The sequence below is a fragment of the Hippocampus guttulatus genome, chromosome 9 (genome assembly GCF_054856545.1).
Source record: "Hippocampus guttulatus isolate MCC_2025c chromosome 9, RoL_Hgut_1.0, whole genome shotgun sequence".
In the NCBI taxonomy this organism is placed as follows: domain Eukaryota; kingdom Metazoa; phylum Chordata; class Actinopteri; order Syngnathiformes; family Syngnathidae; genus Hippocampus; species Hippocampus guttulatus.
The window spans coordinates 16,169,888-16,193,946 of NC_141269.1; the positions used below are offsets into that span (position 1 = coordinate 16,169,888).

At 40.8% G+C, this 24,059-nt stretch overlaps 3 protein-coding genes across 4 annotated transcripts; all 3 read left to right on the top strand.

Annotated features, from left to right (window-relative positions):
* The first annotated feature begins 1,304 nt into the window (after positions 1-1,304).
* On the top strand, positions 1,305-3,831 carry lbx1b (ladybird homeobox 1b). Its single transcript, XM_086120385.1, has 2 exons — positions 1,305-1,898; positions 2,544-3,831. The coding sequence occupies exons 1-2, from the start codon at positions 1,574-1,576 to the stop codon at positions 3,029-3,031; spliced, it is 813 nt and encodes a 270-aa protein (XP_085976511.1). The 5' UTR covers positions 1,305-1,573; the 3' UTR covers positions 3,032-3,831.
* A 4,120-nt stretch (positions 3,832-7,951) lies between these two features.
* cenpk (centromere protein K) lies at positions 7,952-13,252 on the top strand. 2 transcript variants are annotated; one of them, XM_086120228.1, is made up of 10 exons: positions 7,952-8,031; positions 8,967-9,068; positions 9,164-9,220; positions 9,463-9,526; positions 10,302-10,348; positions 10,420-10,502; positions 10,589-10,687; positions 11,851-11,980; positions 12,091-12,144; positions 13,054-13,252. In XM_086120228.1, the coding sequence occupies exons 1-10, from the start codon at positions 8,029-8,031 to the stop codon at positions 13,207-13,209; spliced, it is 795 nt and encodes a 264-aa protein (XP_085976354.1). In that variant the 5' UTR covers positions 7,952-8,028; the 3' UTR covers positions 13,210-13,252. The 2 variants fall into 2 exon arrangements, with proteins under 2 accessions (XP_085976354.1, XP_085976355.1); XM_086120229.1 differs by having other exon boundaries at positions 11,851-11,975; positions 12,089-12,144.
* Positions 13,253-14,330: 1,078 nt separating this feature from the next.
* On the top strand, positions 14,331-23,571 carry smap1 (small ArfGAP 1). The gene is made up of 10 exons (XM_086120678.1): positions 14,331-14,589; positions 15,007-15,140; positions 16,766-16,851; positions 17,088-17,163; positions 17,289-17,354; positions 17,437-17,515; positions 19,720-19,850; positions 20,507-20,717; positions 22,087-22,424; positions 22,890-23,571. The coding sequence occupies exons 1-10, from the start codon at positions 14,472-14,474 to the stop codon at positions 23,022-23,024; spliced, it is 1,374 nt and encodes a 457-aa protein (XP_085976804.1). The 5' UTR covers positions 14,331-14,471; the 3' UTR covers positions 23,025-23,571.
* The last annotated feature ends 488 nt before the right edge of the window (positions 23,572-24,059 follow it).

Below are 24,059 nucleotides of genomic sequence, written 5' to 3' on the forward strand. Positions count from 1 at the left end.
GATTGGAAATATTTTGATATAAAACCTGAATTATTTGTTATTTGTTATCTCACTAGCAACGTCAAACACATTTGTGCATAAACACATTTGGTGAAGCGACAGAAAATAGATCACCTCTCAACAAAATACCACATAAGCAGTTACCGCTGAAATTAAACCTCAACCCCTGCAGCAGCAAATAAAAATGACAGGATCTATTATTCTCAACCGAGCAGATTATTGTTATTTGGTTTTGTTTTCTTTTAGCCTTCATTTTAATATTTCCTGTGAAAATTACATCAACAACTATTAGCATGCAGGCAACGAATTACTGTGTGCAATATTGGAGTTAACACAAACCCCACAAATTATTTCAGAATCATAAAAAGAACAATAACATTAATAATATTTATATCAAACAGAGTGTAATAATGAATAATATTTGCACCAGCAGGCTTAAATATAATTTCATCCATATTTCTGTTAAAAAATATATAAACACAAAATAGTCACTAACAATTAAACTGAACAATTTGAAGAAAAAAACGAAATGATTAAATTATTATTATTATTATGATTGTGTGGGTAAATTGTATTTATGTTCAAAATTGCATTTTGCAAACCCGGGATGCAAAATCTGCACGGCGCAGGGACATTTGAGAGAAGATGAAGTAGTTCTTGCAAGTAATAAAAAGGAAGGGAAAGGGAGGAAAAAGAAGCCATTGCCTGAATTATGAGCGCGCTTTGGTGATGCTGAGAGGGCCGCATGCTGCTCCTCTCTGGCGCCCCAGAGGAGGCATCGTCAGAGCTGATATATGGCTCAGTTCGACTTTACCTTTACAAAAGAAAGAATCATCCAGTTTTGGTCAAGAGAAAAACAAACATCCTTATGACTAACTTCGACAACTAAAACAAACCTGTGTCCACTCGTCGAATAATCCAATTTCTCTCACAAAATGAAAGAACGCAAAGTGTCGCCAGCGGAAGGTGAACTTTTATCCGTAAAAAGGCTTAAATAGGCTACGGTTTGTGATTTCTCTCCCTCTCTCCCGTATGCCCCCCTCCCTCCTTTTCTCGTTCTCACCCCCCTTGCCCCCTCCCCCCTCATTGACTCCACAAAGCTATTCTCGTAAGTCACCACACGACTAAATTAGACCGAAGATGATATGAGTACAACGCATGATAATTCCACCGGGCTCCTCCTCCTTCCAGCCATGCATCCTAATTAATGGGACCCCCCCCCCCCCCCCCCCCCCACTTCCAGTCGCAAAAACCTCCGCGCTGGACCGCAACATAGTCAAAGAGTGAAAGGGAAGAGGGCGAAAGTGCCACTGGAAATAATGATTAGCTACCAGTCAATGATAACTTGTTAGTAATCGTCAAGTGTTTGAAGCTCGCCATTTTCAGGGAGGCTTCTCGCCGCACCGGACTCTGGAGGAGCACTTTGAAGGAATCCCGTTTTGGAATAAGATTGTCCACCTTCAGTCTCGCTCTGTTATGTGACTTTTGCAACCCATCTCCCCTGCATAGCCGCACTCGTTTTCAGTTCTGATTTTCCCCACCCCGACCCTGCCAGTCCAACTCACCACCAGTGATGACATCCAAAGAAGTGGCCAAATGTGATGCGGGGGAAAACAGGAGGCGAAGCCCGCTGGACCACTTGCCTCCCCCCGCCAACTCCAACAAGCCACTGACCCCCTTCAGCATCGAGGACATCCTCAACAAGCCGTCCGTGAAGCGAAGTTACACTATTTGTGGCACGGCTCATCTCATCTCGTCCAGCGAGAAGCACCGCGCCTCCAGCTTGCCTCTGGCCAGCCGGGCTCTGCTCACCCAAACCTCTCCGCTGTGCGCCCTGGAAGAGCTGGCCAGCAAAACCTTCAAGGGGCTGGAGGTCAGCGTGCTACAGGCGGCAGAAGGTATGCGCCTCAAATAAATGTTTTTTTTTTTTAATGATCATCTTAATATCGATGCTACTCTGGAAAAAAAAAATATTAAGGGGCATCTGCAAACGTATCCGATGCCAACGTACAATTACAATTAACCCGAAAGTCCCTCCTTGTTTTTGAAGTCATCCTATTTTTATTTTGTCTGATTGCTGATTCTCACGGTGGTCCCGCAATATCTGGACTGGGGCCTCGAACATTTTCAATAAATGTAGACATTTATTGGACTCACCGGTCGCATAAATAGGAACACTTGCAGCACCACTGAGGTGTAATACAAGAGACTGGCTCAGTTTAGAGGTGCGAATCGAACAATTGCGGTTGCTGTTTGCGGTGCACCGTGAGCGGAGATGTCGTAATCATTTTGGTTACATCATTTAGTCGCATTATTTGTAGACACGAGCTCCCGGTACGATATGAAAGACTGCAAACTGCAACCACAATAACTGTTAAATTATTGCCAATCAAAATTGAGTTTAATTGTCTGATGACCGTGCAAGTGGTCATGCTGTTGCTCGTGGCGCTGAACATTTCCCGTGTGATTTTTCCTAATAAGGCATCGAATGTTTTTGTGTTTGATTTTGATTTGTTTTTAACGCCGTGCCCTTTACTCTGCAGGGCGGGACGGCATGACCCTCTTCGGCCAGAGAACCACTCCGAAGAAGCGCCGAAAGTCCCGCACGGCCTTCACCAACCATCAAATCTACGAGCTGGAGAAGCGCTTCCTGTACCAGAAGTACTTATCCCCTGCCGACCGGGACCAGATCGCCCAGCAGCTCGGCCTGACCAACGCGCAGGTCATCACGTGGTTTCAGAACCGCAGGGCCAAGCTAAAGCGAGACCTGGAGGAGATGAAGGCTGACGTGGAGTCGGCTAAGGCTATCGGCCAGGTCCCCCTGGACAAGCTGGCCAAACTGGCCGACCTGGAAAAATGCGCCAACGGCACGCTGGGCCATCCGCGAGTCGACTCCCCCACGCGGGGGGGCCAGCAGGAGCACGATCTCGGCCAGAAAGTGACGAGGTCCCCGCTGTCGCCTTTCTCAGACCACACAACGAGCAAAGAGTGCTCGGAGGACGAGGACGTGGAGATTGACGTGGATGACTGATGGCGCTGTAGCGCGGGAGAGCCAAAAAACAAAACAAAACAATTCATCAAGAAAAAAGACGATGGACACAAACACCGTCGAGGACTTACTTGTAACTTACTGCTTATATTGTGTACCACTTTTTTGAACATGTACCAAAATGTAATTATACTTTTGTACGGGCACTCACAGTGGATAAGCATGGATACACAACAAGAAGAAATATGCAGTGGTCATTCACGATATGTAACAAACAGTCTTTGCAATCAGAGCAATATGGTCAAAAATGACACGTGTAACTTATTACTATTATGATTATTGTTCTTGTTATTTTTCTTAACGCCAACACACATACCGGCGCGCGCACACGCACGTTGAGAACCTGTTCGTTCCATTACTTTTCAAATAGGGCCTGCCCTCACCCAATCATGTTTTGCATGCAAATGCATGATTTGATTTGTGATTATTGTTCTATTTATTTTACGTATTTTTATCCCCGTTTGTTTCTTTTTTAATTTAAATGGTTTGTGTTTCGCGAGCCACTGCGGGCTCCCGTCCTCTTTTCACCTTGTGCCGCAGTGCATGAAGATTGGGATTTTTTTTCCCTACGATGAGGCGTTTTATCTGATGCCGAAAAAACTCATTTTTATTGCGGTGATTTTTAATTCTTTTTTTTTTTTGATTACTTTGTTTGGATACCGTTTGTTATTGTTTGAACACCTGTAAGTGCCTTTCTAAAAAAAATCAGGATTTGAAAACCAATTAATGCACAGACTGCAATGTACATAGGCAACAATGGGAATAAATGACTTTTTCCCCCCGCTGAATATTTCCTTTATGCTGTAATTCTTAACCAATAATTTTTACTTTCCCTACTGCAGACTAATAAAAACCGTGCTATACGACACGCCGCTCGGGCGTGTAAAGCCATCAAACGCGTCTATTTAAACGTATTATACTGCACTCTTTAATCCCTTTGTGTCCTTTTCTACGAGGATGCTCGAAACATATTGTGGTCCGGAATCTCCCATGTCCTTTCACGTCTTAAATGCGTATCATGGCTTCTTGACCCGCAGACGTGTTTCTCTATTCGGGCCAAAAATTTATGTGAGAAACACAAATCTGGCCCCGGCAAATAAAGAGGAGGATGCCACGAAAACACAAAGTTTTGGCCCACTTTCTGCCGGCCTTTGGGGGGCTTTTTTTGTTCTGCGGATCCAGGCCGTAATTTTGAGCGTAAAGCATGAAAAGTGGGGACAAATGAGCAGCGTTCCCCGATGGGCCGAGCCACAAAGGCGCAGGGCCGCCCCCCGCTGCCTGCAATACTGAGACAAGTGTGTCCCACCGCACAAAAAGGACGCAAACGTTTGGAGGCCATATGGTTTTTGAAATTTCCTCACAATTTCGGACAATTTGATGGATTGAGTTAACCCTCCTTTTAAACAGTTGAAGTGAGTGCGAACAAAGACCATAATGCCGACATAGACTCTCCCTTCACGAGGGCATCTGCGGCTGTTAATGTCTGGCCCTTTTCTTTGCCTCCCGTTTTGAACAAGTCAATGAATTACAATGAAAGTGGCCCTTTTTTGTGAGTCGCTTGTCTTTCTCCGCTTTAGCTGCGGAATAATATGTTTGACTTTTGTCCAAGAAGGGTTTCTAAACAAGAAATGGATTTTTTTGAAAGTGTTTTTAATGTTAAGTAGGGAGCCCATAAAGAGTTGAAACTGTGGCATTGATGCCAAAGCCTGGTTAGGGAGCCTTTTGTTTGTTTTCTTTCTTTTGCCTCTTTATTCCTTTTGTCTTTAAGGGGTTTAATGAAGCTGAAAACATGGTGATGTGAGAAAGAGAGAGTGTCACGAACAGCAACTCAAAAGGCTGCCTCCCGTTTAACCTCCTTTGTTCAAAGAAATGATAAGTAGACCTGCCTTTTTGTGTGGCTTGTTTTATAGTGTTTGCCTGTTTTCGCCCAACTTAAAACTTCAATAAGTTTATGGGACTGTATGGCTATTACATACACACACACACACATATATATATACATATACACACACACACACACTCTGCAAGTAGTCAACTTGAAGTCCTAATTGAAAGTATTCTTGGGCCATTCCATTTGGCACATCTGAAAAAAAAAATCTATACTTACACTTTAGAGTTTCTGGTAGTCTATTTTTCTCATGCCACTAAATAATCTAATTAATATGCATGATGCAACTTTAAAACTACATTCCCAAACATTGTTAAATGAAGCTTGTAGTTGACCTATAGCGGCCAGTGGGTTGTTTATATGTCGTGAAAAAAAAAATATATACTGTATATATACAGGTATATATATATATATATATATATATATATATATATATATATATACCTGTATATATACAGTATATATATATATATATATATATATATATATATATATATATATATATATATGTTTGGATTGGATAACGTGTGGATGTAAAAGATTCATTTTACTTGTGTGTCTCATTCTGAATCAAGCATATATTGTATGAAGGGAGAGTCTTAAGGCAACCCAAGTTTATGGATTTACTTGTTTATTTTATGAGGGCTTGTCAGGAGGCCCCATGATAAGTAATATTACAGTCTGTGGGACCACTTCATGGTAATTAATCTGGAGGTCTTAAGTGTATTTCAGTATTTCACTTCAAGATGAGGAAAAAAATCACTACTTCAATCGTCCGGAAAATTGAAGTTTGATGCATGAGTCCCTACTGAAACAATAGTACAGTCCTCCCTCCCCCCCCCCCCTCCCATCTCATTTCTCTCCCCAATCCCTTTTATTTTATTATTTGCACCTTGAGGAAAACAGTCTCAGGTGCAAGGCTAAATTAATTTTTGAGCCACTGACAGTATTGCAATAAGACAATGGGATGGATGAACTCTGTTTTGAATTGTGAATGATGCAATTAATGACAAAAATTAAGGCTTTAGATGTTAACAAAAAAACATTAAATTTTGTGATATTTGCAACAATAACAATTATTATAATCATCACAAGTACTTTCTCACAATTGATAACATTGTCATTTTTGCAAAACAAAAAAAAAACAATAGACATGTAAACGACTTTATATTTGCCTGCAGTTAAATCACTATATATAAATGGAGTGGGATTGCGGAGTTTTAATCATAGCCTTCCTGCAGAGCCAGTTAATACTTCAAACTTCAATTTTACGGGCGATTGGGCTAAGCATGTTTCTGACAGAATTGATGTATGTATTAATTTCCTTTAACTGTTGATTAATTAGGCTGCGCTGAAGGCTCACGCGGAACGATTTGTTGGTAAATTTGCATATTAATCAAATTCTAGTTGATCATTCAAATAATATACAGTTGGACTTTTAAGGAAGCTTGAAAACAGCAGAAATACACTATTTCCCCTCAAATTGCGATGTATTTGAACCTCTAACGCGATGTAGTCACACAACACTCTGGTATGATAAACATGATTAGATAGTAACAAAATAAGCAGAACGCCTAAACATTCTATTCTTAGAGTTACAGACTACCCCAAACAATCTTTGTTGTTAAACATCTGTTTAAAGCACCAACAAAACAGCACGTGCAGTATCATTGACTGCAGATTCTGCATGCGTTACTTTGTTAATAAAACGTCGCCTATCATAAAAATCTAATTCATTAAAAAAACGTTTTTGAATATGTTAGAAGTGGCACGATTTTCGTGAAAGTAGCAGTATTTGTAAAGTTCGATGGTGATAAATACGGCACAAAGTCTAACATAAAGTAACGGCATTTCAACCTCGTCCAGGTAATTGGGCACAGATTATCATTTGCAATGCTGACCTGAAATCAGACAGCAGAGTAAAACAAAGCAAAAGAAAAGAAACAAAATACAGTCTGCAAATATATACAATTATAGCTCGGAACATTCTGTTGTAAAGATGATTTATGCGTTTAGCATTATCCAAGGGCAGAAGCCCCCTCTAGTTAAAGTCAGTGTACAATTAATCACGACCATGTAATACTTTATGAATATTATGTTATGTTATAACATTATTCATTCTTTATCAACATGTTAAATGTTATCGCTATTAGCTGAGAAGTGTGTTTTTTGGCGCACTCTTTAAAAAAGTTTAACCTAAATATCTTGGGGCTTGTAGTAAATAACCGGAAGGCACGCTCTCATAAGTATATCTGTTATCAAACATAACATTTATGATTCATAGACAAAAATTTGTTTTCAACGAACATCTAATATTCAGAGACAAGATCACGTGAGTAAAATGGGGAAAGACATTAATTTATTGTGCTGGCGAGGAGACGAGTAACCAGAGACACCTGCTGGCAAATTGCGAAACGCACGCTGACCAGATCAGGACACGTTTATACGCGGTACTCGCTGCAACAACAAAAACACAACAATAACAACGATGATGATGATTATGACGATGATGCTACTACTACTACTACTACTGCTACTACTACTACTACTACTAGTACTTGGGACATATCCTGACAACTAATCACTTTGTAAACTTTGTTTGCTTACTTCATTAGCAGTAGAATTTGTTTTCAAACCTAATATTTAACCATAATATAGGTTAGATATTACTTGGAAAAATCGTGGTTACTGTGAAATAATAACAAAAATATTTAATTCGGTCATAGGGGCCATAGAGGCACAAAAAATGGAAGGAATACATTCAACGATTTTAAGGTGGTGAGTCGCTAAAAAGCACGCGAGGTGCATTCATACGAACACCTTACGAGTAGCTTGATTTTTTTTATTTCTTATATGATATATTTTCTTGTCTTTTATTTTGATGACACTTGTTAACTTAAATACATAGAGTGCTGAATTCAGGCCGTACATGAAGTTTAAAAAACGAATGCGCAGATACACGCAGCAGTGGTGCTCTTCAATGTTTGCACTTACACTGTCGCGTTTATGACATCATCAATGTTGGCGGCATTTTGAAAAAGAAGCGTTTTATTCCGTACGTTTTATTTCAGTCAATTCAGCTTAATCAGAAATGGTAAGTATTGAGTTCCTGTTTATGTCAACTTATGGATTGATTACCACGAATAGTTTCTGTTGGTTTAACAAAAGTCACATCACAAACGATGATTAACACGACAGGAGCTATTTGCTCATCTTCATGACATGACACGACATGAGCTATCCTCGTGTTGATATTCATATACAGTATCACCTAAGCATAAAGTCCTAACCTGTGTTAAATTACTCGAAGAAGTAAGACGAGCCATTTGTTTACTTAGTAAGTTACTTACGTACTTACTAAGTTATTTAATCGTAAGGTATGTTCTGGATAGTTTCTTATTTCTTAAATAAGCACAACACCTGTATCAGGCAACAAAAACAACTTCATGTAATTAAACAAATTAATTTGAACTTGGAATCCAATCTATAAATAAAAGTAGGAACGAGAACAATAGTTTGTAAGCCACAGTATTTGAGAGGGTAAATTACGGCTGCGCATCTCCAATATAAAATGAGCAGGTTAAAGTCAGTTAACGATTCTAATTGAAGTCAATCAGTAAACCGTCTGTCAAATTAATTCTTTGTTCATTTGCCTTTGTCTAGTTTAAGGCTAATCTGTAAAATCAAAACATTTAAATATAATAAATAAATTGATGTACGGAATCCAGATCAATGTCTTGCTTGTGTTTATTACAAAAATACATCGGAAGAAGACCTTGGGTAAACAAACCATATAGTAAATCATACTGCCCGATTTGAAACACTAATAGTGGCTTCATAATCAGACCCATGGAATGGATTATATACTTTTTCAAGGTACGACACCTCTGAGAAAAAATAAACAACAGCAACAACTCTTGGGTATATGTTTTATGTTTGTTGAATATTGAAAATTGAAACATTACACCAATGACTATGAACTATTGACATGACTTCACCTCCTACGCAAAATTGCTTCTATGTCTGCAGGATGACGTTAAACAGGGCAACCAGGCTCTAACGGAACTGTCAGAAGCTGTCCAGGTGGAGCTAGTGAACCAATGTGAGCAACAGTTTGCTCAGCTCGATAAGGTGATTTCTGCATTAGTATGGTACCTATATTCTTGATTTTGAGCACTGAAATGACAATTCTGTGGAACCTGACCAAAATACTTACCCTGTTGCAGCTTCAAAACAAGATCATTCTATGTGAGCCAGACCAATGTGAAAATACTCAAGCGCAGGTGAGCTGGCTGCACATTTTAATGTTTTTTTAAAAATATGCTTCAGTCAATACCCAACATACAGTTAGGGTAGAAATAATTGAGCGCTTGGTATTTATCTTCCTGCACACCGTATTGCAGCATATTTTTAGATTGATCAGTATTTCTTTAATGTGGCCTGGGCTAGTTAATGAATTCAAAGCAATGGGGATTTTTTTGTAATGAGAAATGTTTTTTTGTTTTGTTTTGTTTTGTTTTTTTAGTCCGTTAATCGGCTGTTAGCAACCGAAGCGGAAATGAAGCAGTGGCTTACAGTGGAACCGAGGCGTAAGTAACCATTGGAACTTTTGGATATATATATATGACTGTTTACACTTAAATTGTAGCATATTTTTCAAGACGTATGCTGAAAAAGTTGGAATAAGATCATTCAGTGACATACACTCAGAATAAATCTAAACTAGAACAACACTCAATGCTGCTGTCTGCCCAGTTCAGCCTCTAACTTACTTATTTGTTCATTTGTTATCGACCAGTGTTCACCAATGTGGTGTCCGCGGGCACCAGGTAGTCCTCGAGGACCACATGAGTCCGCGAGTGAGCTTCTTCTTTACAAAAAAAAAAAAAAGTACCTCAACAGTTGTTGACATTGATTTTCTAGGAATGTTTCAGAGGTGATCATTTGTGATGTACATGTTAACACTGGCAGAGATTCACAGAAATCAAGTGCTGCAAATTGATACTTATCTGTTTCCTAATTATTGTGATAAATAATCAACATAATCAATTACTACATATCAATGAATATATTCAAATATGAATAACATATGATAATAAAATTATGAAGGCATGGATGGAATTTGAGCATTGTCCTTTCCAAATTGTGTCTCAATCTGCGAGCCCTTTGCATTAATCAGTACCCAAGAAATAACTCAGTTTCACACAGGTTGAAAAAAGGGTAGAACACCTTCACCACTTTTTCTCCAAAGTTTTGCAGTTTATGTTGACTTTCTCACCAACAAACAAATAAATTCATGTATACACCAGTAAACTGTGGGAATTGTATCATATTGATTTCGTGTTTTTGTTTTAATCCATGTAGTGCTGGCAGAAAACTCTGAAGTGTTACTGAAGGCTGGAAAAGAGGAGGTACATGTGCAAGAAAAGTACAGGCCTGAAAAAGGAGACTGCTTCTGACATGCCCGCTCTGTTTTGCACAGATGCTCAAGCTATGCTCTGAACTTGAGATGGTTCTCTCTTGCTATGAAGCAAAGCGGGACAAGCTGCGAGAAACAAAAGAACTGTACGTGATCTTTTAAATCGTATGCATGCATTACTTTCTCTTGAGAGGTGTTTTGGTCATGGTTTCGTGTCATTTGTGTGTTAAAGTGAACAGAAGTGGTTGGAGGAAAAAGGACAGGTGCTAAGTGCAGCCACTGAGCATGCTAAGCGACTACAAGAACAAAGTGAGAAATTATCAGAGCACAGGTAAGTGTGACGTTCGGTGAAATGGATACTTTTGCTGTTTTCCAAGACAAAACTATTGAACACTTAAACTTATTTTTGTCCTGCTAAATGCTTGGCCCACTCTATATTTTGTAATACTGTATATTCTGGACTATACATTACACTTTTTTTCATAGTTTGGCTGGTCCTGTAATTTACAGTACAAGGTATATTCTCAACTCAACTCAACTGTATTTATAGAGCACTTACAAACAGCCATCGCTGCATACAAAGTGCTGTACATGGAGCAATTTAACACATACAATAAACAGTAAAACAAATCAGTAATAAAGACGGTAGAAAGCACCAAACAGTAAAACCAAGAACAAATCTAAGTCATGCTGAGTCGAATGCCAAAGAATACAAGTGAGTTTTGAGGAGAGTTTTGAAGATGGGCAGCGAGGAGTGCAACTTGTATATATTACAATTAGAGCTTGGACTGGCAAAATTGTCAACTAGCTGCTCAATGAACGGTAACGGTTAAAACGGGTTGCATAAATCCATCCACCCATTTTCCGGTCACAAGGGTCACGGGGGGTGCTGGAGCCTATCCCAGCTGTCCTCTGGCAGTAAGCGGGGGGACACCCTGAAGCGGTTGCCAGCCAATTGCAGGGCACACAGAGACGAACAACCAACCACGCTCACACTCACACCTGGGGACAATTTAGAATGTTCAGTCAGCCTGCCATGCATGTTTTTGGAACGTGGGAGGAAACCAGAGCACCCGGAAAAAACCCGCACAAGCCCCGGGAGAACATGCAAATTCCACACAGGGAGGCCGAAGCTGGAATTGAACCCGGTACCTCTGCACTGTGAGGTCCACACGCTAACCACTGGTGCACCGGGCCGCCGGGTTGCATAAATGATTTATAAAATAATGTTACCAGGGATCTATACACGTTGAAGTTGGGAAACTTGTCAATCACTATGCCCAACTGGTTACTGGGGTTGAACGGTTTCAATTTCTTGTCATTCATGACAGATGTGAACCGGTGTGAGCTAGCGAAAAGCCACTGCACTAGGTTTTCGTCCATTTAACAGTCTAATAATTGATTACTGCAGCAAACTACAAGTACTTTAAAACTAATAGAAAGCTAGTAAAAAATGGGATTATTGTGGTTTGTGTATGTCGACGTGTATTCTAGTGTTCTGCTGGAAACCAAGGAGAAGATCAATAAAATGAAAGACTACAAGGAAAAGCTGATGGAGTCTCTGGGATACATCTTAGAAAAATATGTTCCTCCTCCATGCGATGACCTCAAAACAAACAAGAAGGTGTGCTCACTTTTCCGGTGTTATCACCATGTTGTTGAAGATGAGACACGAACTCTATGGTGTTTCCAAGTCTGATATACTATATCTCATCATGATCCCAATTTCCCCAGAACATTCCAAATGATGTAAATGAAGACTTCATTTCCCTCAGTGATATTCTGGAGGTGAGTTCTGTTGCACTACTTACTCACTACTCAATTTTCAACATCTAGGATTATAAAATAAGAAGATAAGAAAACCTTTATTAGTCTCGCAATGGAGAAATTCCCAATTCACAGCAGTAAAGTTATGAAAGGAAGAAGTAGAACAACAAAATATAGGAGCTGCTGGAAAGGCAGCCACTCACGCGGCGCCATTTTGAAGTCAAAATAACAAAAATAACACAACACATAGGACACAGACAGTCGTGCAATCTTCACCACTTTATGAAGACTTAAGAGATTGTTGCGTCATTGTGCTTCCTAGATATTATTTGAATGAATGAGTCATGACCGCTGTATGCAAAATAGCATCAGCAACAAACTGCTCGAATTTTCATGCTTTTCACTTGATCACTTGGTTGCTACATGTTCAAATGTTTCAACGGGTTTGTTGGATTTCCTTGTTTTTGACGACATACCGTGCACAACAGCTTCCTCCTCCGTGTCGTTCGGGAGATACCGTTAGGGGAGAAACTTCTCTTGCCAAAATAGCTTCGTCTTCGGAAATCATGGCTGCCCATCAGCTGCGCGTTTAGTTGTACGTCTGGTCAATGTGTTACTATTACAGTACAGTACTCCCTCTTTACTGCTCCTACTTTCATTTATTGGAGGATTCTGTTTATTTCAACTTGAAAACCAATGTTTAACGGGGGACTTCGATTGGCTAGCCGCGCACATTTCCACCACAGATGCTTGAGTAAATCACTAGTAATCTAATAAATTGCTGTTTCCAGACTAAAGTTACTTGTTGAAGTTACTGTGCCGACACAATATGCCTTCTTTTTCGGAGGTTAAAAAGACCTTTTTGCTTTGTTCTGTGAGGATGGAGAGAGAGTGTTGAATCATATGAACTTCTTCCTCTATACCCTACAGGTACTCATGAATAAGGTCCTGACCACGCCACATGACCCGTATGTGGCAATAGACTCCACTCTCTGGCCACCGTATGTAGAGATGCTGCTCCGCCATGGTATCGCTGTAAGACATCGGGAGAATAACTTCAAGATTCGCCTGGAAACTTTTTTCTGAAGCTGTGGTGTATTTTGCATTAATAAACTGGACCAATCCTGAACCTGCTTTTCCTTGTCTTTCCTAATTTATATTTGTGTTGCTTTAGCTGCATGTATACAATTCTCATGTGCCAAAATGCCTTTGGTGGCACAGCCGCACAATCTATTGGATCCAATGAAAGTGTCTTTTTCAAAAACAACATTGCATACTAATTTTGATGGCCATTTTGAGCTGAATAACATTGATCAACAACATTGTTTTAATCAGTGAAGGCTTTGTGTTCCTCATTGTATTTTTGATCTTGATATAAAAAAAATATTATTTTTTTAAATTTGACCTATAAAAGCGATGGCTTTTATCACGTGTTGTCATTTATAGCTATGACATTTCAGAAGAAAATTACACCTTTTACTGAACCTAACCATTGAATCATAACTATTACCAAATATATTACGATTTTACATATTATTCCTCCGTCCATCCATTATCTGAACCACTTCATCGTCACGAAGGTCACGGGCATGTTGGAGCCTGTCTCCGAGATAGGCTCCAACATGCCCGCTTCGCTTGGCCATTTGCAATAAAGTTTGTTCTGTGTTGGCGTCTTCTTGTGTCCTTGTGATTTTTTTTTCCATTTTGTGCTTGTGTTTGAGTGTGTGTCCTATTCAGTTAATGGCTGAAAGTGCATCAGTGACTTCTCCTTTTCGATTGCTCACTTCACTCGAGGAGGGGCGTATCTAATGATCGCTCTTAATTCAAATTGTGACTCGCAAGACAAAGCACGAAAATTGACCCAGTGACGGCTCATTAGTCGAAAAACTCATAAATTGGGGCAAGGAATCACTTTACTCGCAGGTCTGGTATTAGATTTTTCAAGTGTACCTAATGAAGTGTGTCGTCCAGCTGTTGTAGCGTACAGTACAGGGTTTTTTTTTTCATATTACCACCCCACACGTATAATGGTTGTCACGGATTGTGATTGTATTGCGTAAAAGTTGCATTTTAACATCCTGAAACCAAGCATAATAGTTCCTTTGATACGAAACGTAAAGAAACTCTGTGAGTCATTCGACGTCATTGCGGCTGTCCAATCCCATTTGGCCGACGCGTCAGTTTGCGAATTCCCGTGGGCGGAGAAGTGATTCCGGTTCCGGGTGTCTTCATACCAGTCGGAGGCGTTCGCTTTTCTGATTATGGTCTTTTATCGGCACCTTTTCTTGACTATCGACGGATTGTTGTAGTTACTATTTTATTCGATACATTCAACGGAAGAAGTGAACATGACGACCCGCTCAGAGAGAGAGAAGGCTCAGAAACTGAACGAGCAGCACCAGGCCATCCTGTCCAAAATGCTCAGAGAGGAAGACAACAAGTATTGTGCCGACTGCGAGGCGAAAGGTGCGACATTCACGATGTCGAGTACTTGTTACATTTTGCCACACAAAACGTCGATTTATATTTCAGGGTACGCGTTAAGAACAATCGTAGCATCTGTAAGCCTACATAAGGCGACTGCGAGGTACGGAAGCGGCTCCGACAGTCAGCTGACACCGTGTCCCTTGAAGCTTAACTAAGTGCCTCGCTAACCGTTTCGTCTTCGCTCGAACACGCATCATGTCCTTTCACAATGAACCCGTTTCTACTCCTTGAAACATCAGACAGCATGTTTATCACGTATTAATCCAGACAATTCTTAAGATTCAATGTCACGTCACAGAAAACAAAGATGTAGGGTGCAAGAGTAGTGTTTGGGCTTTGATCTTATGCCACTTCTTACAAATCCGGTCCATCATGGGGCCCGCTTTCCTTTGTCAGGTCCGAGATGGGCGTCTTGGAACCTGGGAGTATTTATCTGCATTCGGTGTGCGGGCATCCACAGGAACCTTGGTGTCCACATATCCCGAGTAAAGTCAGTCAACTTGGACCAGTGGACCTCAGATCAAATCCAGGTACGGTCGTGTTAATGTTCCTGCTATAAGGTTTTCCTTTTTATTTCCCGTCGTGTTTAATCACAGAAATTTTCAAAGCACAATGTACTACAACATGCATAATGCAGTGGGTGAATACAGTAGGTTGTGATTACTAATCACGGGGGCACAGCAGCTCATCAGGGGTGCTGCAGGGTATTATTACAATTAAATGTGTTCTATTAATGCCAGCGACATTTTAAAATGTTGCCTGTCCATTAGTCAGTGGCCAGGGCACACGTCCGTCATCGTAAGTACCATCATTTTTTAAAGGTGAATCTCACAAAAATAATCAGTCCGTCATCGTTATTTGAATAGCGCTTCTGTCATCGCTAAATTATAGCCCATCACCAATATTTTAGCACCGTCAGGCAGTCCATTGTCATTATTTTAGCGGTGCTTCCGTCATTGTTAAATTACAGTACGTCAATGCTAAAAATAAAGTTTGACACCATTATTTTAGGATCGACAGAACTTTTTGTTCTCTTAGTACTGCTTACTACTTCCACAGTTTATGCAGCACAAGCAGCATATCTCTTCCAGTAAAGAACCAGAACAGATTTATGCAAAAACTAAAAGATATTCCATAGTATTTATAATCAGTATTTACAATCATGCCTTTGATTCAAACATTTGACAAAAAAACTAAATTTGTCACACTATATGAGCCTTGTAACCCAGTAGTGGATAAATCTTGGTTAAGTCCATCACATAAAGCGCTGCCGGTTCGCTCTCCCAATAGGAGAGCGGCTGGCAGAGTGATTCTATGCGACATTTTGATGGGCTTTTACATTAAACGGCATTAGAAATGGTAGCTCATAAACGAACTTAACATCTCCATGTTCCTGGCGAGCCTTGATGTGATGCACCATTGCCATTTTCTTCTGGTACTTGTCTTGTTCTCCTCCTGAAAATGAGCAAAGCCAGGGCTTTTTTTTTAACCGCAATGATGGGTACGTCTAGCCAAGGTGGAATCTACTTCTCGTCTAAGCCCATGTGAAAAGCCTCCCTGTTTACTTCCTGGTATGTTACTACGTCAACCCTCAGAACCCGGCGGACGTTTGTGTGAAAAGGCCTTAAGGCATCCTACGAGTTGATCAGCTTTTTGTTAATGTAAACAGGCCCAAGATTTACACAAATAATTTTGTATTATTTTATTATTCATTTAAAAATTGGGAGTGCATATTAATGAACATTTAGACGTCTTGAATTGTCCCTAGGTGTGAATGTGAGCGTGGATGGTTGTTTCTCTGTGTGCCCTGCGATTGGCTGGCAACCGATTCAGGGTGTCCCCCGCCTACTGCCCGAAGACAGCTGGGATAGGCTCCAGCATCCCCCGCGACCCTAGTGAGGATCAAGCGGTTCAGAAAATGGATGGATGGATAGACGTAAACATGCCCGATTATAGCTATCGGCCAATTTTCGTCTGTGGTCCCTTGTCAAGTTGATGTCACATTTTGAATACAAAAACTGATAATGTCAGTAATTTGATGGTCATTCTGATGGTCTGACAGCTTGTACCTGTTACAAACATGAATACTGTGAGCATGTACTGAAGAAGTGCCCTGTATTTCTGTCTTTACCCTTCTGTGCTCTTCTTTTTTCAGCGTATACAGGATATGGGAAACACCAAGGCCAGACAGCTTTATGAGGCCGACCTTCCTGCAAACTTCAGACGACCTCAAACGGACCAGTATCTTTCACGATCTGCACTTACCTGAAAGTGTCATGTGATTTGTATGAATTCACTGGCCAAAATTTTTGATGCACTGGCACAAGAGCCATAACGATGACATACAGTGCAGAGCTACACCACTGCAAACCGTTGTCAAAATAATCCCATCCATCAACACCGCTGTAGAGTAGGGGTGGGCAAATCCGGTCCCGGAGGGCCGCTATCCTGCAGTTTTTCCTTGACTTTCGCCCCAGAGCAGTTGAATTCTTCATCAGGGATAAATATGAGAAGAAGAAATACTACAATATGAATGTGACCAATGGAGGCAGTGTATGTTCCTTTTTTGTTGTCTGGTGTGACTATTTGGCCACTCTTAAATCAATTTATATATTATTTTCTGGGCTCAAACAAACATAACTCATGTATTTTATTTTTTTGAATGCTTGTTTTCTCAGCCTAAAGATTGTATGAAAAAAGAGAAGGAGTCAGAGCGAGGGAGCAAGGTGTCTTCTTACACCAAGGTACGTTCTCATACGCACATTCGCACAGCTTTCTCAGATTTCAGCAATTTATCATCTTAATTGACTGTTAACTTATTTTAAGAAAAATGAAGAGTCAAGGCCAGTCCCTAAAATCAGCCCAGTTAAGTCATCAGAACCTTCAGTGAACCTTCTTGCACTTGGTGAGTCTGCTTCCCTTTTTCATCAACCATGTATCGATTAAGATTAGAGGTAAAATCTAAAGCCCGAGCACAACCTCGGCCTAAATGGTCAATCATTGCATCGGGTCGGGCCGGGCTTGTCTCTCGCTGACTTTTTAAAAAATGAATATCACTGTGATGTTACTACCCAAACATCACAGTGCGCTGAGGCGTTTCGAGGCCGTGAATAGTTTTGGCCATGAGAGACCGCAGTTCGCAAAAAAACAGAAGTCGCCTCATCACAACACGTACTGTACTAAACTCGTGCAATGACAATTCAAAGAACTCCTTCATGTCTCTTGTCTATTATCCACCCATCATTGTTCTTCTTTGTCTCTCTGCTTCTCTCTCAACGTGCCGTGCTAGATTCTTAAGGACGTACTGCTGCTGTGGTATATGGCCCAAATTTCAAACCGTCACAATGACAGACGGCCTTAAATTTTTCCCATCAACTCTTAAAAAAAAAAAAAAAAATCCGTCAATGATGGAAAATTGTCGGTTAATGTACCCTCTGCAGAAACAGAAATATAAAAGATGTACCGGTAAATGTTTATACAGTCTTGTTTAACTTTGATTTCGTTACAAAAGACAGGCTTTAATTTGTTATCATAAATCACCCCTCCTCCTCCCGAGTCCTCACAAATAAAATGAAATTTCGGGGTTGCTTCGGGCTCGGGCCTGCAAATCAAGTTAATTGGTCGGGCTCAGGCCGGGTCGGGCTTCAATACCCGCGGGCCGGGTCGGGCTGGATTTTTTGGCCCCATCTTACCTCTAATTAAGATATAACTCATTTTTGTCTCGGGGCCACATTGTAGTCATCGTTTTCCTTGGAGGGCCGTTATCGACTGTCAGCTCATATGAAGAAGTCAAGAATAATGGTTTATTCAACTATTGTTTAAGTGACTGTAATGAGGGGTTTGGTCACAAAAATGCTTACAATATCTTATTTATTACATATGTGAATTAGAAATTTTGCAAGCCACATGGAGGTTGACATGTTTGATTTGGTTTCGTGGGCCATATAAAATGATGTGGCGGGCCAGATCTGGCCCCCGAGCAATGACTTTGATAGTTTGGTGAGGGGTATTCTGTGTCAGAAAATTATCTATGAGGAGGCTTGTGATGGTAATATCTGTCTGAGGGACATACCGTAATTTGCACTGGCCTGAAATTTGCACTGCATCATCATACCAAGTTGAGAACTCCATTCGAGGAAGAAAATAATACAAATGCTCTTCCGTTTGCCATTTTCTCCCTTCACATTAAATTCAGCTTTCTATTGTATTTTGGCAGCTAATCCTTGATGGCAATGTCTGTATGAGATGACGTCATATGTTTTAACCTCTAATGAATTCAACAAAGGAGTGGAGTGTGACTCACTCAACAAACGGCAACAGTGGACGGCATCCAGCATTTTGTGTTCTGCCTTCTGTTTACTCATTCATTACACAAAAAGGCTGGGGGAAAGACATTTTTTGGTCCTGCCTATTCCTGTTGTTTCACACAATTGAAGATTGTCGGTTGAGTAATCAACACCCTGCAGCTTGTCTAGCTCTACCCTCTCCGTCCAGTATTTGAATATTTTTGGTACCCTTCACAACTTTAGACAGTGTAAGTTCAAAAGCCATCGTGTCGATGTTGATTCTCCAAAGCTGCAGAGGAACTGTGTTGTTTGTAAATTCTCATGAACAGCTCACGGGCAACAGTCATGGACTACAGGATGTTCTTTGCAATGCATAGCTATGTGTTCATCCAGAAATGTTGAAGCAGTGAACCACTGAAAGCCTTGCTCTGACAGGAAGTTGAAGTTGCTGATTCAGTCACTGACGCTCGTTGCTGACTTTTTGTGTTTCAACATGGGAAAAAGGAAAGGGTCACTAAAAAGTCACATCAGTGCCGGACCATATTGTCTTGACGCTTGATGAAATGCAAATGAAATTTAAAGAGGAGACGGGTTGCAGTTAATGTCTTATGGTCAGTGAGCCCATGATTTGAGGGATTTTTTTTTTCTGACCTCGCTAAACAAAAGTTGGACTTAGTCTGTGTTCGTGGGGAAACATTGCATATTCTAGTTAGCAGTTGTCTAACTGAATAATTGTGCGTGTGTGTGTCTGACAGTGCTCTGTTACCTTGTGTGGTAAGCTTTTTCCACCTGTAAAACCAGTCTTTTCACTTTTCTTTGGCAGACGCACCGGCAGCTGCACCAAGCAACAATGGGATCACCAGCACAAGTCAGAACGACAATGACCTGGACATATTTGGTCCTATGGTATCCAACCCCCTACCATCTTCCACGTCAACTGCTCAGTTTCCTCAGGTACAACCTACAATCCACCATATTGCTGGCGTCGGGCGGAATCCTCACAACTCCAAAACCATCACATAAAAAAAAACAAAAACGCTTGCGTCTTAAGCCGTTATCATTGCATCGTCAAAGAATGCACAGCATTTACAACACTTGATATTGCTTAGCCAGTTGTAAAAATAACAGATGCACGCGGGGTGGTGACTGACCAATAATATTGATTTGTGAGGAAAAAAAGTTGAAATTGACTGAATTTGGACATGGGAGGTTTCAGCTGTCAATTATGTGCGACTTGATGTTGGTCTCTTACATAAAATCTCGACAAATACAGTCAAGTTTGTGAGTGTAAGGTCACAAGATGTGAAAAAAAATTCAAGCCATGAATACGTTTTTAAGGCTCTGTGAATCTGAACGACAGTTAAAGACTAGAATGGTCATCCGTGTCAAGATGCATACAAAATGTTTAATATTGATATTATTTGCTATTGTTTACTTCGTTGTTGTTGCAACTAACTCATAGGTACTTAATATGCATTCAAACAATATTTGCAGTGGAGTTGGAAAAAAAATCAAGTGTACACCATAAAATCAAGTGTACACCATGTGAATCCAGCACGAACCTGGTGCCGTCCAATCTCGCTCTAAATGTTTGGCTGTTTTTCATCTAGGTGAGCTCCAGCAGTGTTGCAGGCACCCCTACACAAGGCCCACAGGCAGTAGTGGGCGGAGGCACGCCAGGGTCCGGACACGGCGAGCTTGACCTGTTCAATGACAGCAGTAGCACAACCAAGACAGAAGATCATGCAAAGAAACCAATGTCCAAGGACTCCATCTTGTCACTCTATGGAACTAACAACATGTCGCCACAGGCTCCAGCTGGTAAGCGGACACCAAGTTACGTTATGTTGTAACTTACCGACGTAAAACCTCCGAAGGGCCATGTTTTGAGCAGAGCTGGGTTTAAAAAATGATTAATCCGTTTGATTATCCTTTCCGTAGCCGAATATCGATTAATAAAAGAATCAGAATCATCTTTATTGGCCAAGTATGTAGAACAACCGTAAATCGATCCTTTTAATCGGACTTTATTTTTTTTTTACCCCTAATTTCGTGTGACTTCTCGTGTGAGAGCTTGTCATTATGTGAGCGTGGAGTATCAAACAGCTACGCCGAAGCTGATTGCAGTCATCAGTGCCAACAAGCTTGAAGGCAGGTCTCTAGAGGTTTTGGGCGGGTTTGAAAAATTCTTAAGTTCTTATTTATTGTTTTGTTCAAGTCAAGTACAACTTTATTGTCAAATGCACTGTATGTGCAACATAATCAGGTCTTTTTCAACAAGACATGCATTATTAATGTAGCCGAATTGGGTTCAATTTCCAATGCAAATATTTGTTTTTACTGATGCACCAAGTTAGAGCAAGAAGTTTCTACTATTTGCAGCATTAGTTCTTCTGAGAATGTCTTCCGTTTGAAAGTAAAATTGGGACTGCGTAAAAGCCTAAACCGTGGTATTAAAATTGTTTTGATGAGCTGAAACCATTGTCTGTGATTAGTATACAACAAACACAGAAATCAGGAAGGGGGCAAATACTTTGACAGCAATGTGGAATTATAAATACTGCTAGCTACTACTCATGTAAAACACTGTATATGGCCGGGTGGGTCTCAAACAGACAAGCGATCTCTATATCTGAAAACACGGAAATGGCTTAATTGTGTATGTTGCGGGCTGATCACTTGGATCACTCGTGCCATGTAGCAGGCAGGCCGACGGTTGTGAACGAATATTTGTACAGTATTATCATTTGTAACACACTCAACTTTTGTGTTTCAAATGGATAGCGTCATAACGGAAATATTACATTAAACAGTGACATCTCTTGCATTCTTTGAGACACGAGATGCGTTCAGAGACAGTCAGACGTTTCAAAGTCAAACTGAAAAAAAGTCCCTCAATGCCGTAAATGTCAATAGTTATAAAGAGCTAAACAATGTGGGTTTTCTATTAATCTACAAAAGCTTATATAACATGAAGAGCGATTGGTATGAAATTTTTTTGATTTGATTTTACAATTCAAAGGTCCATCGAGCTACCAGTGCAAAAGGTGCTGAATGAAGCCTTAAGGAGAAATAACTGTAGACACATTGCATGTGCTCCCTACTGAGTTGTGTACATTCTAAACATGAGCAAACCTGTATTTCACGGGAAATTAACATTATGATTTGCGTAATGTCTTCTTTCCATCAGCTGGCATGTTCATGGGACCCCCTCAGATGCAGTTTCCTGTCCACACCTCTGCTGGTTATCAAGCCTTCCCCGGCATGGGCCCGGCCATGCCACCGACGACCGTCATGGGTGCCATGATGGCACAGAGTGGAGCAGCTATGATGGGGCCCAGTCCGGGAATGATGGTTGGGATGACCATGCCCAATGGCTTCATGGGAAATGCCCCTGCTAGCGGCGTGATGGGCATGGCCCCCAGAATGATGGCGCCACATGGCGGTGCGATGCCTGCCGGCATGGTGCCAGCCCAGGGCATGTACGCCATCCAGCCTGGGCAACAAGCTCAGTGGAACATGGCTCAGGTATCACTGTGATGCTACAGCTCTGTAAAGTCACTGCCCATATGGATGGATGGAGAATTATTTATGTTCGGTGTGGTATTAAAAACGACACAAGAAAAAGGTCCCTGCCAAAACTGTTCGCAATAGGCCAAAAAGTGTAATGTGAAGTGTTTTACCGTACAGGGAACGAGTGGACGTAAAAGCTTTGGCCGATTTACGATGTAGTTGAAAGCTGCAGTTGAAATTCTGACCACGAGAGGGCAAGACGCGACAAAAAAATCTGTCACAGAGGAAAAGCCAAAAGAAAAAAAAAGTTGTGCACCAAAGTCCATTTTAAGGATGAGGCCTACCTCCATCTGATTTTATTCTCAAGGGTGTGTCCAATTATGTATTATCACTTCAGTGCTAGAAATTGAGTTGTTGATTGTTGGTCAAGATTATGGTTTCCTTCCCTAGTATTGATCAGAATGTGTTTGCCACACTCAGGTGAACCATCAGATGTCGGGCTTGCATCTGAACGGCGCACCCGGACACATGGCCTTCACTCAGTCTCCAGCTGCCATGGGAGGTTGGGCGGCACCTGGATCCGGCCAAACTCTGAGCACACAATTATGGAAGTGAGCTTTTCGGTGACACCACGGACGGATGGACAGAGGAAGAGTGGTGGTTGGAGAAGGTGCAAAAGCTCGTTTTGTGTTTTTCTGCACCTCACCCCGAACTGATGTCGATTTCCACCATGGACCAGCCTTCAAGAACATGAAAATAGTATCTCTACTTGCCCTCTCTCCGTCTCCTTTCTGTCTCTCTCTCTCTCTATTGTGTGAGTGAATTGGGAGTCTTACAGCCTGGCAGATTCTGCCTGTCGTATGGTTTTTGATCATCGCCTTTATTTTCCTTTTTTTTTGGACAACAAATATAAGGAAATAACAGTCCCAACAAAAATTGTATTGACATATCAGAAAAGCTGCAGGACCAGTTACACAAGCTTTTATTGTATCATTGTATCAGGATAAGATTATAGAACATTTAAATAAATAGTATTTAAAGGGAGAAGATGAGACTAATCCGGTCGGTCTGTACTGCTCCCAAGTGTACAGCACTGTATAACCTTCTTTTAAAGTACTTGTGGTTCCCCTATATAGAAAAAAAATAAAAGTCATGATCAGTGGCATGTGTCATCTCTCCTTTAATTAATGAATGAAAAGTAAAGGGGGCACGTGTTTATGCCTAACAAGTCATATGACTTTACAATAAGTAAAATGTGAAGATGCAATGCAAATGTTGGATCTGCAGTTTTTCACCATGGAGACAAGTCTTCATTCTGGTTGATTGTCAGGAAGGTATTCTGCATAAAGATACAGTATATGTAGAATATATACTGTATATACATGTAATATTCCGCATAGACATTGTATATAATTTTTCTTTTTTTATAGGTTCCCTCACTACTACAGATTTATAAATTGTTTACGTCTTGTGTTTTGGACCTAACGTCAAAACCTTTTCAAAAGTCCTTTGTGGTAGTTAGTCTTTTGCAGCCAGGGCCGGGTGGGAAGGCAGAGCAGAGCCTCCCTGTCTCCCTGCCTAAATGGGAAGAATAAAACACACAAGCAAAAAAAAAACGTGTTAAATTATTTTACATTTTAGTTCTCCGGT